Source organism: Streptopelia decaocto (assembly GCF_964273445.1).
Source record: "Streptopelia decaocto genome assembly, chromosome: 4".
Taxonomy (NCBI): Eukaryota; Metazoa; Chordata; class Aves; order Columbiformes; family Columbidae; genus Streptopelia; species Streptopelia decaocto.
In genome coordinates, this window is record NC_138658.1 from 30,682,427 (window position 1) to 30,698,575 (window position 16,149).

At 50.1% G+C, this 16,149-nt stretch overlaps 1 protein-coding gene across 1 annotated transcript in view; it reads left to right on the forward strand.

Moving 5' to 3' along the window:
- The window catches only part of IGFBP7 (insulin like growth factor binding protein 7), a 16,526-nt gene continuing 377 nt past the window's right edge, over positions 1 to 16,149 (forward strand). The window contains exons 1-4 of the mRNA XM_082050190.1: positions 1 to 521; positions 12,346 to 12,455; positions 14,012 to 14,128; positions 14,685 to 14,811. Coding sequence (XP_081906316.1) covers positions 38 to 521; positions 12,346 to 12,455; positions 14,012 to 14,128; positions 14,685 to 14,811 — 838 coding nt within the window. The 5' untranslated portion in view covers positions 1 to 37. The remainder of the gene's footprint in view (positions 522 to 12,345; positions 12,456 to 14,011; positions 14,129 to 14,684; positions 14,812 to 16,149) is intronic.

Sequence of the window (16,149 nt, forward strand, 5' to 3'; positions counted from 1 at the left end):
TTAAGTGCCTGGCGGGGGCGGGCGGCGCTGTGCCGCCATGCCGCCCTCCGCGCTGCTGCTGCTGCTGCTAGTGCTGGCGGTGCCCGCTCCGGCGGCGGTGCCCGCTGCGGCGGTGGGGGGCTGCGGACCCTGCGAGCCGGCGCAGTGCCCGGCGCTGCCTCCGCGGGGCTGCCCGCTGGGCCGGGTGCGGGACGCCTGCGGATGCTGCTGGCAGTGCGGCCGCGGCGAGGGCGAGGCGTGCGGCGGTGGCGGGGCTGCGGGGGGGCGCTGCGCCCCCGGCCTCGAGTGCGTGAAGAGCCGCCAGCGCCGCAAGGCCAAGGGCGGCCCGGCCCCGGGACCCCTGGCTGCCACCACTGCCGCCGGCCCGCCCGGCGTGTGCCTCTGCAAGAGCCGCTACCCGGTGTGCGGCAGCGACGGGCTCACCTACAGCAGCGGCTGCCAGCTCCGCGCTGCCAGCCTGCGAGCCCAGAGCCGCGGCGAACCCGCCATCAACCAGCGCAGCAAGGGAGCCTGCGAGCAAGGTGCGGGGCTGGGCGAGCGGATGGGGTGGCCGGAGGCCAAGCGCTCGGGGAAGGGAGCGGGACGAGCTGGGCGCTGGCACGATTTGGGAGGGGAGATGTGCGGCTGTGCTGTCAGACTTCACCGTGAAAAAGCTGGTCCCAAGTGCTCCTCGTACTGTTTTATCCCACTGGGATGCTTATTTATAACGTCAAGATGAAACCACCTTAAATGGACTTCAGAGTTCCAGGCGTATCATGCTGCCTAAACTTGGAGTAAGACTTTAGACCAGCCCCAGAAATGCGGGGAAACGGCCACTTCCCCTTAGCTTCCAGCTGTACTGAAACTACACTGCGCTGCTTTTCATACTTTGCCTGCAACTTGCAGCTTGGGATGCTGTGAAATGGGACAAAAGAGTTTATCAGTCCAGGGGAGGATTTGGCAGAGGAAGATTGCAGTGAGAAAAGGAAATGATCAAATGGATGCGAAAGCAAGAGAAATTCAGAGCCAACATTCACTGGCTTGCTTTGGTTTGAAATTAAAACAAGCAGTGACTTTCCTCTGAGCTGTACTTAGTGGTTTGCACTTGAGTGAGCTCAATTCTTCCCAAGCTGTTGCTTGGAGATGCTGCTCAAGGAAGAAATTGTTCTGCTGTGGAGCCTCTACTAGCTTTCTGAGAGTGGGTTTTATTGGGAGGAAGGGAGGGGTGGGACGTAGCAGACAAACCATTTACTGAACGTCTCAAGGACGATATTGCAGAGCCAATGCTATTTTGGTGGAGGAGTGTTTCATAAATGCAGTATGTGTAGGGTCACAACCTCCACCTCCTCTTTGTCTTTCTTCCCATAACTGAGGCCAAGTATGTCTTGCAAAAAATGTTTCTGAAGCTTCCAAGGAAAGCATGAAAGGCTGGGTGAGGACTGGGTTATGCACTTTGACGTTGTCCATTAAATGCCCTGCGTGGCTTTTCACAAACCTTGTGCAAAACATCAGGCTTATGTATTAGCTGGAAACATTGTGGTACAGTGTTAACTCCTGGAGAGAAGGAGCTTCAACTCTCAGGCTGTTGTTGGGATGAGATGAAAACAGCCTCTGTCCTCACCTCTGTCTAATGTTTGGAAGGGGTATTTCTTGTCCAGCAGACTCGGGAGATGGTCACAGCAGTCTTAAAAATACATGCTGCTTCTTGGCCTCGCCAGCCCAGACTGAGCGAGCAATTTTGTTTGAAAGGTGTCTGAGGTCACATTTCAGGTGTGTACATGGGAAGAGCGCCCTGTTCACAGTTGTCTTGCTCAAAGTCACCTGGGAGTTCATGGCAAAACAAGTATTGATGCTCATATTGTAAGCTTCTGCCCCAACCCTTGTCTGCACTTCCTTGTGTTTGTCCCAGACTGGGTGCTGGCTTGGCCTGATGGGGCTTTGACCCAGACTATGGAGACAGAGTTTGATGAGGTCAATGCAAACACAAGCCACTAGGCAGGATGGTGGGAGGCCACTGACCCACCACCCTTAAACAGCTCCCGTGAGACTTTCTCCATCCTCTGATCATCACAGCAGCAGCTTCTCTGTAGGGGGTCACAGTGCAGGACAACCACTCCATGCACGAACTGCATCCCTTCCTTGGAGAAGGTCCCTTTGGGCATGCAGATGTGCAGCAAGACACCTTTGCAATCTGTTACCTATTGTTTAAGAACTTTGCTGGAGCATGCGATGCTGAGCCACTGGCAAAATGTCCCCTCCTCTGACACTGTGGGAAATCGCTCTTCTTTTGGATCGTGCTGCTGGGAGAGCTCCAACCCAGCATCTCAGCAAAGGGAACAGGAGGGTGCAGGCTGCTCAGCAGTGGTGTTGCAACTGTCTCTTCTGAGATGTCCCTCAGCAGCATAACGTTGTGCTGCAAACGTTCTTCTGGTGATGCATATTGCTTTGTGGAGTGCAGCTGAGGCAGGGACTCAGCCCACACACGTGGTAGACATCCTGAAGTATTTTCTGTAGCCCTCAGGGCCTCTTGGCAGTTAGGACTGCTGGGTGGGGAGAGGAGGGGAGTTGTAATCTCCACACCGATTTTGAAAGAATGGCAGGAGAGGACATCCATCCCATCAGCTTCGCAAGGTAGAGCCTCTTTCAGTATATTTCCAGATAGGAGACAGTACTTTATTGGTTTCCAAAAGAACCTAAATGCTGTGGGAGTCAAAAGTGCGGAAGTTCCGGCTTTTGCCATTTCCCACCACAAACAGACACGATCTCCTTAAGGCACTGCCTAGGGTGGGATCCTGCACAGGGAGACCACAAACAGGCAGGATTCTGCCTGCATCAGTCTTTTGTGTGACAGCTTTTGTGTAGAAAGAATCCTTGGGGTCATTGGACTTGGGCTTCTTGCTCAGGGCAGATGGGCTCTGAGGTGTCTGCACTTGCAAGACTATCAGGATCTCATCCTTTGAGTGCAAGAGTGAGCAGCCTTTCAAGTCTGAGGAGAAATCCAGAAAAACATCTTCCAGCAGTGGGTCCTGACTATGATTGCTCTTTTTAAACAAGTGAACTGGAGAGGGAGGGTTTGTTTTGCACATCCCATTGAAAGCTGGTCCTTGGAAGGAGAAAATGTGGAGTTGTGGCTGCTGTTGGCCTTTGCTGTCATCAGCAGCTGGAGATGGGGTATCCAGTGGAAGAAGGGACCAGCATATTGGCAGATGCTTCTCCTCACTCATCCGAGCACTGTGGCATGTTTGGGGTGGTAAGACAGAAGACAGGACATGGACAAAATGGGGCAAATGCTGCCTTTTATTGATTCCTACCAGTGTTTGCTCAAACCTCACCTTCCAGTCAAGGTGGGAATGAGTCTTACCACAGCTGCCTTCTCTTCTGCCTTGAAACACATCCTTGAGACACAGTGATCAGCCACAAACAATTGAAAGACTCAAGCAATTAAAATTTCTTGGTTAACTGGGGTTGCACTTCATACCTTCTCTGTGCCATATGTACCAGCTAGTCAAAGGGTCTGAAGGAGGTACACCTGTTTGAGGGATAGTCCTGCTGATTTGTCACAGGCAACACATGTGGGCATGAGTAAAACCTCCTGGAAACAAAGTACTCAGCTACACAGGGCTTAATGTGCAAAATACTCCTTCAGACATGCATTTTTTCCACCATAGATGTATTTCCAAGGGGATAAAAGTTCATTAAAATTATACTTGGCAGCTTTTGCTTGCTAAGAGATACTGCCCACCAACTAGGAACAAATTGGATGTTTCTTTGTTGTTCAGTAGCAAAAGTAAGGAGCCAGTTCTCAGTGCTACATAATGCGCCTTGACCTTGTCCTTGGGATTCTTTTTGTGCTGCTTGTTTCCCAGACCTCTGGGATCTGATGTCTGTGCTCTTTGTATAAAAATAGTGAAGCCATGCAGAAAAAGGTATTTCCGTTGCAGACAAAACTTTGTGTAGGAGGGCAAAGTAAGACACAGTTGAGAAGAGTTTGTGAGGCTGGAAATAACCCTTGCTATACCCGCACTTGGCAGGTGCAGGAATCCAGTCAGTCTTTGCCGGAGTGGGTGTCATCTGAGCAGGACCATTGGAAATGGCTGGAAAAATGCACCTTGCTTGATTCCCAACTCCTTGAGGCTGCGTGGCTGCTGGTGGCGCTGTGTCAGCAGGACACAGCAAAGCTGCTTGTGTTTGCTGTGGGTGAGCAGGCAGTGATGCTGTGGTGCTCCTTCCCAGCTGGGCTCATGCTGCGCCCTCATGCTTGCACTCCCAGCTGGCTCTGGGCTTGGCCCGCTCCCTGACAGGGAGCCACTACCCACATCTCATCTCTACCCTTGTGCCCTGGCAGCCTCTTGTAACTAATCCCAGTGCTGAGGCTGTGAGAGAGAAGGATGCTGTGAAGTTTTCCAGCTGCTTTGCAGCATTGCCTTTACATGGGTTGGCCCTTTGCTCTCTGCCCATGAATACAAATAGCTACGCTCAGGTCTGCTCCCAGCTCTTGTAGGTAGGGCAGGCCTGGACACAAAGCAGAAGCCTGCTGGTGGGGCAGGGACAGACAGTCAGGGGTGCCACCTCCAGTGGTCCCCATGGCAGGAGGGGAGGCCACCATAACAGTTTAGGAGCTGCCATCACCCATCTGTGCACAGAGGTTCAGAAGAGCCTGTTATGGAGTTGGTGGCTTCATTACTTTAGGCTGAGATTCGTTTTGCAGTGCATGCACTGAGGCTGTTTATGCACATCTAGGACCTGGGGCAGGAGGACTGTGGTACCCACTGCCATGTGAAGCCAACTGGCATAAAGAATTAGGATTGTGTGGCTCAACTCAAGCCAGGCAGAAAAACAACCTCAATGCACCAACCCCCATCAAACAGCTTGCAGGATTTTTGGCATGACGATCTCTCTGAGCTGAAAAATACCAGGCACAGACTCGTTGCCTAACCAGTGCAAGAAGAGACAAATACCCCTGAGTCTCTCTTATCATTAGATGCCAGCAAAATACCTGCTTCGGGGGACTTGTTGTGACTGGTGGAGATACTGCTGGAGTTGCCTCATTGCAGCCCAAAGGCCTTATGGTTTGAAGTCCCTGATACCTGTTCAAGCAGAGTTAAGTTCTCTAGGTTGTTTTGCTGTTGTAAGTCAAGGCTTTGCCTTTCTTTTATGCTCACTTTTCTCTTGGGTGAAGCTGAGTGCATGTTCTTGCCCAAATGCCTCACACCACAGACATCAGAGGACAGTCTTTCACTCTCCAGGGAACTGTTGGTGTTTTGTAGCTACCTACAAAGACCTACCAGAGATAGAAAGTCGGGGCTTCTCTGGGTGAAGGACAGATTTGCTGGCTTGCCAAGCAGCCTGCTTTATTTCTTTTGATCTGAATGTGGCTTAAATCTCTGTGACTCCATGAAACATGCAGAGGTTTACCCTATGGTGATGGGGACACAGCACCTTGCAGGATCCATCCCAAAGGCTGCAGAGCTTATGAACAGCAGGACCAGGAGAGGGATTCTCTTAAAGCAGACTGTAGCCAGCTCTAAAGGATGCCCAGTTTGGGGAGATCCCAGTCACCAGAGCTGAGCTGTCTTCCCTGAGAGGTATCATTTTGGCTTGCCAGAAGCCAGGGCAGCATCCCTGCCAAGAAACGTTTCTTGCTTGGGTGCCAACCACCAGCTCTGGGGTCTGGGGAAAGGTGGGTGCAAGGTTTCTTGGATGTCCACAGGGGCTGAAGGACATAGAATCATGTCTGCTAGGTTCTCATGGAGACTGACAGCCCCAGGGACAAGTACACTCATCCAAAGTCCCACCACTTTCCCGCAGCAGTGGTTTTGCTTTGCTGGTGCCTTAGTGTCCGATAAAGCGCTCTCTGCTCTGCAAAGAAAGAGGCACTGACTTCCCACAGGTCAATTTTAAAACAAGAAACATAAATCACATCTGTTGGCTCCTTCCATCCAAATTCAGCTCTTGAAGCTTTGCCAGAAATATTTTAGTTTTGAGGGTGTTTTGTTTATTTTTTTAATCCACTGCCAGAGTAGAGCAGGAATGGGGTCTCTTGGGGGAAACTTTCTGGGAGATGACAGGCTGCTGTTATCACTGACATTGGCTCGTCTTTTCCTGATAGAACTGCCTTAAATTCAAAGGCTACGACTCTTTTAGATACCAGACAGCATAGTTCGTATCTGATCACATTTTGCAAGAAATTCTTCTGGATTTGTGCTTTTGAACTAACAACTAGCTTAGATTGATTTAGGTCTTTCCTGCCATTCTTCCTTTCCTGGATTTTAAGGGACTTAAAAGAATATCCATATTTCATGAGTGCTTTCTTCTTTGCTGTTGAAAGAGAGATTTAGGCATGTTTTTGCTAAGAAGTCATCTATGGTTGGAAATGAACTGGATTCCCTGATTCTCCTGGGAATCTGGTTTGGGTTTCTGCATCAGCTGGGAGTGGGGGTCTTACAGCAGTGGCTGGTACCTGCTTTCTCTTACCACAAAGGAAAGCATTGTTATTTGCAGGTGTTTGTGCTGCAGCATTTTTGTGCTGCATCCAGAGAGTCCACAGCAGAGCTACACAGGTGTGTGGTGTGTTTACACCTTTTGTTTTGTAGCATGGAGTCCTTTTGGATAGAGCGTGGTGTGGGGATGTGATTCAGTGCGGTGCTTGCTTTCCCAGCACACAGTGCATTGGGATTTTGAGACAGAGTTTCTAGGGCTGAAGCTTTGTGCTGGTATTCTTTTTTAATTAATCTGTAACTTGGGTATTTTCCACTGTTGTAGGATAAGCCATAAATTCCTCCTTAAAAGGCATTTAGATATTTGAAAAGGTTTTGGTTCACTGGAGCTTGAGTTTTTATGGTAACTGTGCTAAAATCTTGTTAGGGAAACTGCTTAATATATTACTTGGCAGCTCAGTGTCTTGGAGAACACCAGTATGCGAGGGGCTATGCAAATGCCTCCACTGCCCAAGAGGATCTGGTATTTCACCTGTTTCTTTATTCTCAATCATCATAGCATATTACAAATCATCACTAGGAAGGAATGATTAGAGATCAGCAAATTCCTCCCTGTGTGTTTTTTTCCTGTTGCTGGAAAGGCATGCTGTGTTTAAAAAAATGTGTTTAATCCTTTGTTAGGCTGAGGTTGATTGAGGTTCATACTAAATAGGAGATTACCATGTAACAAGTCTAATCAGGTTGGACTTCTGAAAGCCCTACTTGCTTTTCCATGCATAAATGCTGCCATGCCTTGTTTCTGTGTCTCTCACCACAAGCTTTTCACATTCTTTCCAGGCTTTAGCTTGTGATCCTCCTTGTGCCATAACGACAGTTTTCTTAGTAAAACTGAGCCAAGATCACAGGAAGAGTAGAGGGGAGATGGTGGCCTCTATGAGTGTGCCTGTGAGGTCTGGGACAAAAAACCTCAAGTACACATCCAGATATGGCCAGGAAGCAGCAAGCATGTTTACAGAAAGCTACTGTCTGTTTGACCCTGGGGACAGCACACTTCAGACACTGGCAAAAGGAGGGGGAAATGGGTAAAAACAGGCAGGATTCGGGGAAAAGGCAGGAGAGAGGTTGGCTTGTGGAAGTCTTCTGCAAGGGCAGCATCATCTCCTCTCAGAGGGTTTGCCCTTTCCCCACTTGCCTGTTTCCAAGGGCAAGTATAGTTATAAGTTTGTAGCTGAGCTTCAGAGCAGCCTCAGCCACATTGGCCTTCGCATTAGCCCAGCGTTGACATTTAGATGGCGCTGAGGATGCTGCGGATGTGTCAGAGTGCTGAGCATGGTACGCAGTGTGCTGAGGGGCAGCCTCTTCCCTGGGCACAATGTCAGGGCCAGCGCAGACCTGTCCTGCATGCCACCTACGGGAGAAAGGGCTTGAGGTTTTGTTCTTTGAAGTGCTGCCCTGTTCTCTCTCCCAGCCTATGTGTAAACCCCATGGAGGACCACATCTCCTTTGCTTTGGGTGTCTTGGAGCCTCTTTCTGTAACTCCTTAGTCTCTTCAAGGCCAAGCTAAAGGAGGTGGACAAATGCCTTCAGCAAGAGGTAAAGAAGGAGGCTTGTAAGTCTACCAGAAAGCAGCAGGTAGCTTTGGGAATGGGGAAGGCTAGAAGCTGCTCACACTTCCTGTCTGCTGCTGCTTCTCGCAGAGCACTGACCTGGGAGGGAGCAGCCGAGCCCATGCCAACTATTGAGTAGACGCTGTTACAGAAGGTTTCCTCCTCTCCATATAAAGTCATTTTGAAGGAAAAATACTTTCCCAGCAACTTAGAAGACTGGAGTGAGTCTATTTCAAATTTGCAAGTGCTTGTAAGGGTGAAAACTGTCCAGCTTCTGCTTTGATTTGCTGTCTTGCGGGGACTGTTCCGAGACTGTGTTTCACCCAGGGCTGTGGCATGGCAGTGCAGTGCTCAGGAGGGCTGGCTGGGAAACAGGCTGGCGCCCACGTAAGCTTCAGAATGTGGTAGACAGCTTCATATGTTGGTGGTCAGGATTTCCCATGCACACCGAAGCACCAGGGCATACCCCACAAGTGCTTTATGTTGAGTTCATTTCTGCCTTTAGTGACACACCTGTAGCCCCCTTGATTTTACTGAAGAAGCTATTGCTCTGCTTGCTGGGGTGTGATTTATTTCTTTGTGTGTGTATGGACACCAAAGGAATATCAGTGAGGTCCAGCTAACTCTGAGCTGTCATACCAGCAGGTGCGTGGATGGGCTGGGAGGTGCCAGATCCCTACCTGCTGTGCTGAGCAGAGAAGAGGTGCTCAGGGCAGAAGGGTGCCAGGAACAGATGCCAAATGATGGCCTCATCCATGCAGTCACAGGCTCTGCTGCATGCTGCTGTGGCAGAAAAGCAGCTACATAACAGCAGTGGAAACTCCTCTCCAGCTGCTGCTTTTGACATAACGCAGGCTGTCAGCTTCCTGTGATCTGCAGAAAAAACAATCCCTGCGCTTTCAGGCTCCTCTCCAGGGTGAATGAGCTTGCTGGCTCTGTACATAAGCCCCTTCCCTGGCCATGGAGAGCCATTTGTCTTATGAACAATGGGCAGAGCAGGGAGGAAATGCCTGAAGTGCCTTCAGAGAGCAGCTGATATCCATCAACAGCCTGCACTGTCCTCTTGGCCAAGAAGCTCCTTCACTGTCAGGGCGTGTACCGGCATCCTCCACATCCATGGTGCCTCTGGCTCAGTCAGAGACAACCCAGCCACATTTGTGTCTCCAATCATCTGGGGGGGTCTCTGGCCTTGATGACCATTTGCATCCCTAGGTGCCACTGGCAATTTCCTGGCCCAAAGAAAGCAGAGCTGCAAGGCCTCTGAGATGTTTGCTGTAGGATGAGGGCTAAGGTGCTCCTGCCTGGCAGGAATCAAAGCATCTGCTCTGTACAAGGTAGGCTTGTTTCCAGTCCTGCTGGGCGCATGGTGGCCTCACTCCCTTCACAAGTACCCCCGAAGCAAGAGGGGTGACTTGCAGGAGGGAATGTCCTCACATCCTCTGAAGTCCCTGCAAGGCTCAGGCATCCCCTGCCTCTCGTGTAGTGGCAGCTTGCTGTGTCCCCTGCCCATCTCAGGCTGCTTCTGGGGACTGTGGAAGGGAGCATGCGGGGGACCAACACAGGCAGTAAGCAGGGTGGCTGCCATGCACCCAGGTGTCAGCTGGCTGTGGTGGGAGCCTAGCTAATGCTGTGGCCTGTCGTGATTTGACTTAAAATCTGCTGACTTCTTGGCCTTTCTAATTTATTTTTAGTGGTGGAAGAAGCACAGCTCTAGAGTTTTGGCTGTCTGGATTTAAGTCGAATATCCCAAGAGACCACACTGACTCTTCCCATGACACAGTCACATCTCTGGGGTTGTGTATTCCTTTCTGGTCTCAGGGTTGTGCCGATGGAGGCAGAGGTCTGTGAGTGCTCCAAGTTCATTTTGCAGACAAAGGCAGAGTTTCACATTCCTCCTGGTTAGATCAGGATGTACATCCCGAGCTCGAGTCTGCCTCATAACAGCCAGACTCTGGCTGTGCTGTGGCTGCTGTGCCAAGCCAGCCAGAGCTTCACTGTGAAACTGTGCAGGCAATTCCCCTTTCAAGGGAAGATAAACAGTTTCTCCTTGCCCAGGAGGTGGGCAGAAATTCCCTCTCTCTTTTTCCCTGCCAGGAGCTGCTGCAGAAAAATCCTGGTGTGACCTGCTCCTGGCAGGGTGAGCAAATATCCGTGGGCAGAGCGTGTACGGGCTTGTGACACAGGGGGAAACCCAGTGGCAGCCAAGACTGAGACACTACGGGCAGTGGATTTAGCGGTGTGATGAATGCTGCAGATTCCCAGACAGGGAAGAATTGAGCCTGATCCTGGAAAAACTTAATGATGCCTTAAAATCCACTTGGATTTTAATGTAAGAATCAGGATCTCTCGTTTTCTGCAGTGGGAGATGGTGGTCATTTTGGGGCAGCTGTGTTTCTGCTGCCTCACGGGGGACCCAGCGACCAGTGATAAAGAGGATGGTGTCACACGGGATCAAACATAGCCCTGCTGCCCCGGGGACAGGCCTCGAGCTCTGCTCTGGGAAGGGCACCTTGCACATGGAGGGTTTTGCATGGCCAGAGCAGAGGGCGTCAGCAGGCTGCTAGGGTGGGAGCACGTCAGCTGGAGGTCCTTGCAGAGCATGGGATGAGCTAAGCAGCCTGGGGACATCTGGTCCCACTGGTGCTGCCAAGTACCCTATTGTTCAAGGGACACGAGACAAAACAGCAGGGCTGTGCAGGAAACGGCTGCGCTGGGGAAGCGGAGTAGAGTGCATGACCTGATGTGGCCTCATCGTGGGGACAGCAATACCCATCCCTGCTTCTATGCAGCTACCTCCTATTAAAAGCAGGACTGGGATATCTCTTTAACAGAAAATCTGGATTGTAGGCACCCCTGGTCTCTTAGTGCCTTCCCACCGGCAGGACATGTACAGTCATTCCTGGACAGGGAAATCTCGGAAAAGAAGAGCAAACTCTTCTCTGGGATCACACCAGCTGCTCAGGAGTGGGGAGCCACCGCAGCATCCCTTGGGCTAAGGCAGAGGGATGGCTGATGTCATCTGGCTGGTGAAACTGGGGTCAATCTGCCCCTAGATCCCAAAGAGGTAAAAAGACAGCAGCTTTCTGCTAGATGTTGGTGCAGTGGGATGCACCTGAAACCTGCTTCTCACTGCCTGCAAGGGGGTTGTAGGGTAGAGTGCACGTTCAGGACTAAGGTTGGTACACATTCAGGACCCAAATCTGTCCCTCTTTTACAGGGCTGGGAATGAGCTGTGGTCTGTGAGCCAGCATACCGAGGGGCTTCAGTCAGGCTGGCTCTGGAGTACTTGTTCCCATAGGAAATGCCTTCTGGTGGAGTCTAATGGGAGCTTTAGTTTCCTGTTACTGTCTGCATCTTCAGAGCAGAAGGGGAAAATCTGCTGTGTTCTTCAAGCTATCAATAAGTGGAAATAAACACTATGTGCTCCTTTGCACTTCCTGTTGTGGGGAATTAATAGCTGCATTTTGTAAACAGCCCCACTGAAGAAGGATTGAACAGAAAAGGCCATTCTTCCCTTCCAGGGATATGGGTTAAATCTCCAACATTTCCCAGCCTGAGGGGTAAACATCTCCAGCCAGATCTGCAAAACAGCTCTGTTCCCATCTGGCTTTGGAAACAACTCTCTATTTCACCAGGGATTAGAGCTCTTTGGGGAAAATGGAGCTCTGCATTCACCTGGTCCTTTCCCAGACCCTCCCCCAAGGAGAGCTCTGCCACCCTTCAGCCAGCCTTGTTTTGCTGAATATTGCACACAGGTAAAACAGAAGCAGCGTGACATTGAATTCTGCTAGCCACCTGCCACAGGCCTTGCTGCAGATTAAAATTGTGCTGGGAAAAAGGATGCTGTAAAGCTGGCCAATCTCTCCGTGGCATGGGAGAGTGAAGGGGACCCACTCTGTCTCCTGAGGGATCCATTCCTCCATGCCAGCGGAGTGTCAACAATGCACTTGGTGGCTGCATGGTGATCAAAGGCAGCAGTTCGTGAAGTCCTGCTCAGGCCCTAAGAGAACAGAATACAAACACTAACTTATGTTTAACCTCCACCTTGCAAGTAGATGGACTGATGACCTGAACTTGAGTTTCCACCTGGGGCAAGTGCCCATCAGCCTGAACAGCTTATGGTCAGATGCATGTGTAGCTTTGAAGAGAGGAGTGCTGTGATGTGGGATCGGTCCAACAAGCTTTACTCCAAGCAGGGCCCTTCTTCACCTTATCCTCACAACCTGTCAGAAGTGACTAGCCCCGCTTAAAAGACTAGCAAGGAGACAGGGAGACAGGCATGCAGTTACCTAGTGCCTAAAAGCATTTCTTCCTTTTTGCAGGACCCTCCATAGTGACCCCTCCTAAAGATATCTGGAATGTGACAGGAGCGCAGATCTACCTGAGCTGTGAAGTCATAGGCATCCCAACCCCTGTCCTCATCTGGAACAAGGTAAGGACCCTGCTAGGAGCTCCTGAGACACAGCAAACCTGAGGCAGCTGGAACTGCCTGGTAAGCATAATGGCAATAGCCGATCCCTCCTTAGAAACACACGTCTGTGATGAGTTCTCCCATCTGTGCTGTTCTGTCCGCCCACAAACATCTGGCTTTGCTTAGTCTTTTTCTAAACTCTAGTTGATCCCGAGGCAGAACAAGATGTGTGTTTCTCGTGATAGCGCCTGGTATTTGGAGCACACAGGCAATGTCCCTTGACCTGCTGTCACCCTGCTGGCGGCTGTGACTCTCAGGTGGCTAGACATGGCTCACCCACGTCAGGAATGGGAACTGCGTGGGCCAGTTGTCTCTGGTAGCCAGCGGTGTGCTGATTTTGGCAGTGTGCTGGTAACACCTGGCTTAGGGCAGGGGCCAGTCTTGAGCAGAGTGGATCCCAGCCGTAAGGCTGAGAGCCGCTGTCTGGCCCCTGTAGCCTCTTAAAATGCCACAGGTTTGTGGGCACTCAGGGGGAGTCTTAAAATTAAGCTGAAACAATACTAGATTAAGAACACTACAGAGGAAAAAAAAATTGATTAGCCCAAAGACTGCTCTGTTCTGAAACAGCAAACTCTGTTCATGGGGGTCCCAGAGCAGACTGTCGGGGGAGAATTCCATGTAGGCATGCTGACCCAGGCAGCATCTTCTGCTTGTTTACAAGCAGACGCCGTGTTTACACTGACTGTCAGTGCTGCTCTGCTTTTGTGCCTCTTTCTCATGTCTGAGACTGTGTGACCTCGTGATAACGAGGGCTGAGCGCCACTTACTTCATGCTGTGCTCTGGGCTGCGATACACAGCATTGAGGAGTGACTGCACTGCTGCTCTGTCATCAATGTTGTGCCCACCTGGAGGGGCTGCCTGGTTTGCTGCAGCAGAAGCCTACAGGGCTGTCCCTGGCCTATTGGGAAGAGGATGGGTCATGCAGGGAGAGCCAGGAGCAACATTCAGATACTCAGGTCTCAGCTACTGCTATGCTAAAAAGCCTGGTCATCAGGAAAGTTGTGGGGGAGGCTCTCCAAACAAGGACAGCAGTTGGCTCCTGCTGTCCTCTGAGTCCCAAGCCCGAAGGCAAGTGCTCCGGCCTGCTGAGCTGGATTGATGTATGGCTACCAGCAGCTGCCGGCAGCCAAATCCTCCTTGTTCAGCACAGGCATCGTTTGACGGGTTAAATCCACTCTTGGGAACATGCACACAAGTTCTGTGACACCAAGTTGGTGCAGGGCATGTTCACACACCCCACTGCCCAGCACTGTTCACACCAGAAAGCTGTGCTGCTCTCTCCATTCCTGCTGAGGCCAGGAGAATGCAGCCCCAGTGCTGATGCTGAGGCATTGGGGTAGTGGGCTGCAGTACACACAGGGTAAGGTGAAATGCTAGCCCTAGAAAAAACACTGCTCCTGTGCAAAACACATTCGTGTAAAACTAGTGTTGATCTTGTCTGTGTGCAGGCATGGTCCAAACACTTCCAGCATAAATAAGCCCTGAAGTTCTCATGCCTCTCTGCCCTTCTGTTTAGATAATTCGGGGACAGTATGGTGTTCAGAGGATGGAGCTTCTGCCTGGAGACCGGGAAAACTTGGCCATCCAGACCCGAGGGGGCCCTGAGAAACACGAAGTGACTGGCTGGGTGCTCGTAAGTACTTTGTGTCTGCACAGAGCTGCACAAACAGTACAGTGACATTTACAAACAACTCATGAACAAAGAAGCGTGCAGAAGACACATGGCAACAGAGAGAGTATTTAGACGAAAACCTGTGTGAATTAGACATGAGGAGAAGGGTGGATGCTATGGTCTCAACAGTTGCAGCTTTTCACCTCTGTCTAGCCTGCAGCAGAAGCATGCATTCTATGATCAGAGAAGGCTAGACTTAAATAAAATACCTCCTTTCTGTATGTCATTACTTTCCTGCTGCCATTAGTGGGAAGGAGACCTTAGCCATGTCTAGGAAGGAATCACAATAGAGGCAAAGCATCCCTAAGACCCACCCACAGCTGAGGAGCCCTTACAGATCAGGCAGACAGAAGAAATCGTGCAGTCAGTGTGGTCCCTAAGGGTTAACCACTACTTCATGCGCTTTGTTCATCTCATTATGTTTTAAACAGTTAACACATTATCTAAGATACCTTAAAACAGAATCACCTCTAGCTATGAACAGCATAGTTACTGGGGGATGCGTTTCTTCTTCTAGATATCTCCTCTGAGCAAAGAAGATGCTGGAGAATATGAGTGTCATGCATCAAATGCCAAAGGAGAGGCAACGGCTTCTGCAAAAATTCATGTTGTGGAAACTCTGCATGAAATAGCCCTGACCAAAGGTATGTGGTGTGGTTGAATGCTCAGCAGCCCTTTCCCCTAACAGTTGACTCAGTTATTTGATACAGGAGGACCATCTCTGTTTAATGCTTTCTGAAAAAAAAAAAAAAAGCACACGAGAAATATGAATTTAACATGCAGCTTCTACTGGGTTTGGCAAAACATTCCCAGCAAATCTCAGCTGGTAGAGTTCTCAAGGGATTGTTAAATAACCTCCTGAGTGCTGTAAAGCACTGGAGATTAAGATACCAAATTAAAAACACCTTTTGGGGTTTTAAAAAACAACTTCTGGTAGGTTTACAGCCCTAAATTTGTACCCTCCTTTGAGTGTTCTCAGGACACTTCCAAACCTGCCCATGTTTCCTGTGAGCAGTATTGGCACAACCAGCCCCAAGACAGAGGAAGAACGTGGAGCACTTAAATTCCTGCCAAGCCCCCTATTCTTCGCCATCCTGCAAACATCTTAGTCCCTGCCATTCTCTTTGCATGCTGGGGAGGGGACAGATATGCCACAGCAGATCTTTGGGCAAGACCTAAAGCCTTTCCCCTCCAGCCCTCAGCCAGTTTTCAAACCCAGGTCCTCTTTGCCAGGCTGCAGGCAAAGCTGATGGAAACCCAACTGCCCTCATTCCAGCTGCAGAGAGGATGGCTTAGCACCAGGGCTTCAGAATAGACCCAAAGAGCTGAAACAGTAATTGTAACCATGCTAGAGGCAGAGGCACTGGGAACAGAGCACCCAGCTACAGAATACCATGCTACTCAAATCTACGTTTGGACATAATACTTAAGTATTAATCCCAGTAGCTTTATTGTATGATAGAGCCTTGACTTTCTGTATCCTTATACCCTTGAGTAGCTAAAAGACTTTACAGTATTAACAGCGCCTGGCATTGAAATAAGAGCATAAAATGAATCCCAGCATCACTTACACAGAGGAACTTTAGTAGAACCCTTCAGCCAGTCTCTAATCCCTTTTCAAACATCTTATTTATGGATATGAACGAGATTGAGTTTTACCGAGTTGTGCCACGCTTACACCCCAGAATGGAAGATTTTTCACTCTCCCTCTCACAGGAACTACTGTGAGGTTGTAGTACCGCCTGTATTGCCTCATGGTTTATTTCTTACATGCACACCACATGTCACAGCTGTTTCTTTTCAGCTGTAGGAGGGCTCTCAAGTATGCTGTAGCTAAGCACTTAGCTGGCAGTCCACAGTTACTTAAAGGAAATTGATAATGCTAATGGAACAAACTGTCAGACGTCATAGCTACACACTGTGCAGTTAGGGAGTCTGTGTCCCATGTCCAGGTGATCTCAGCACAGAAAAATGCCATCTAT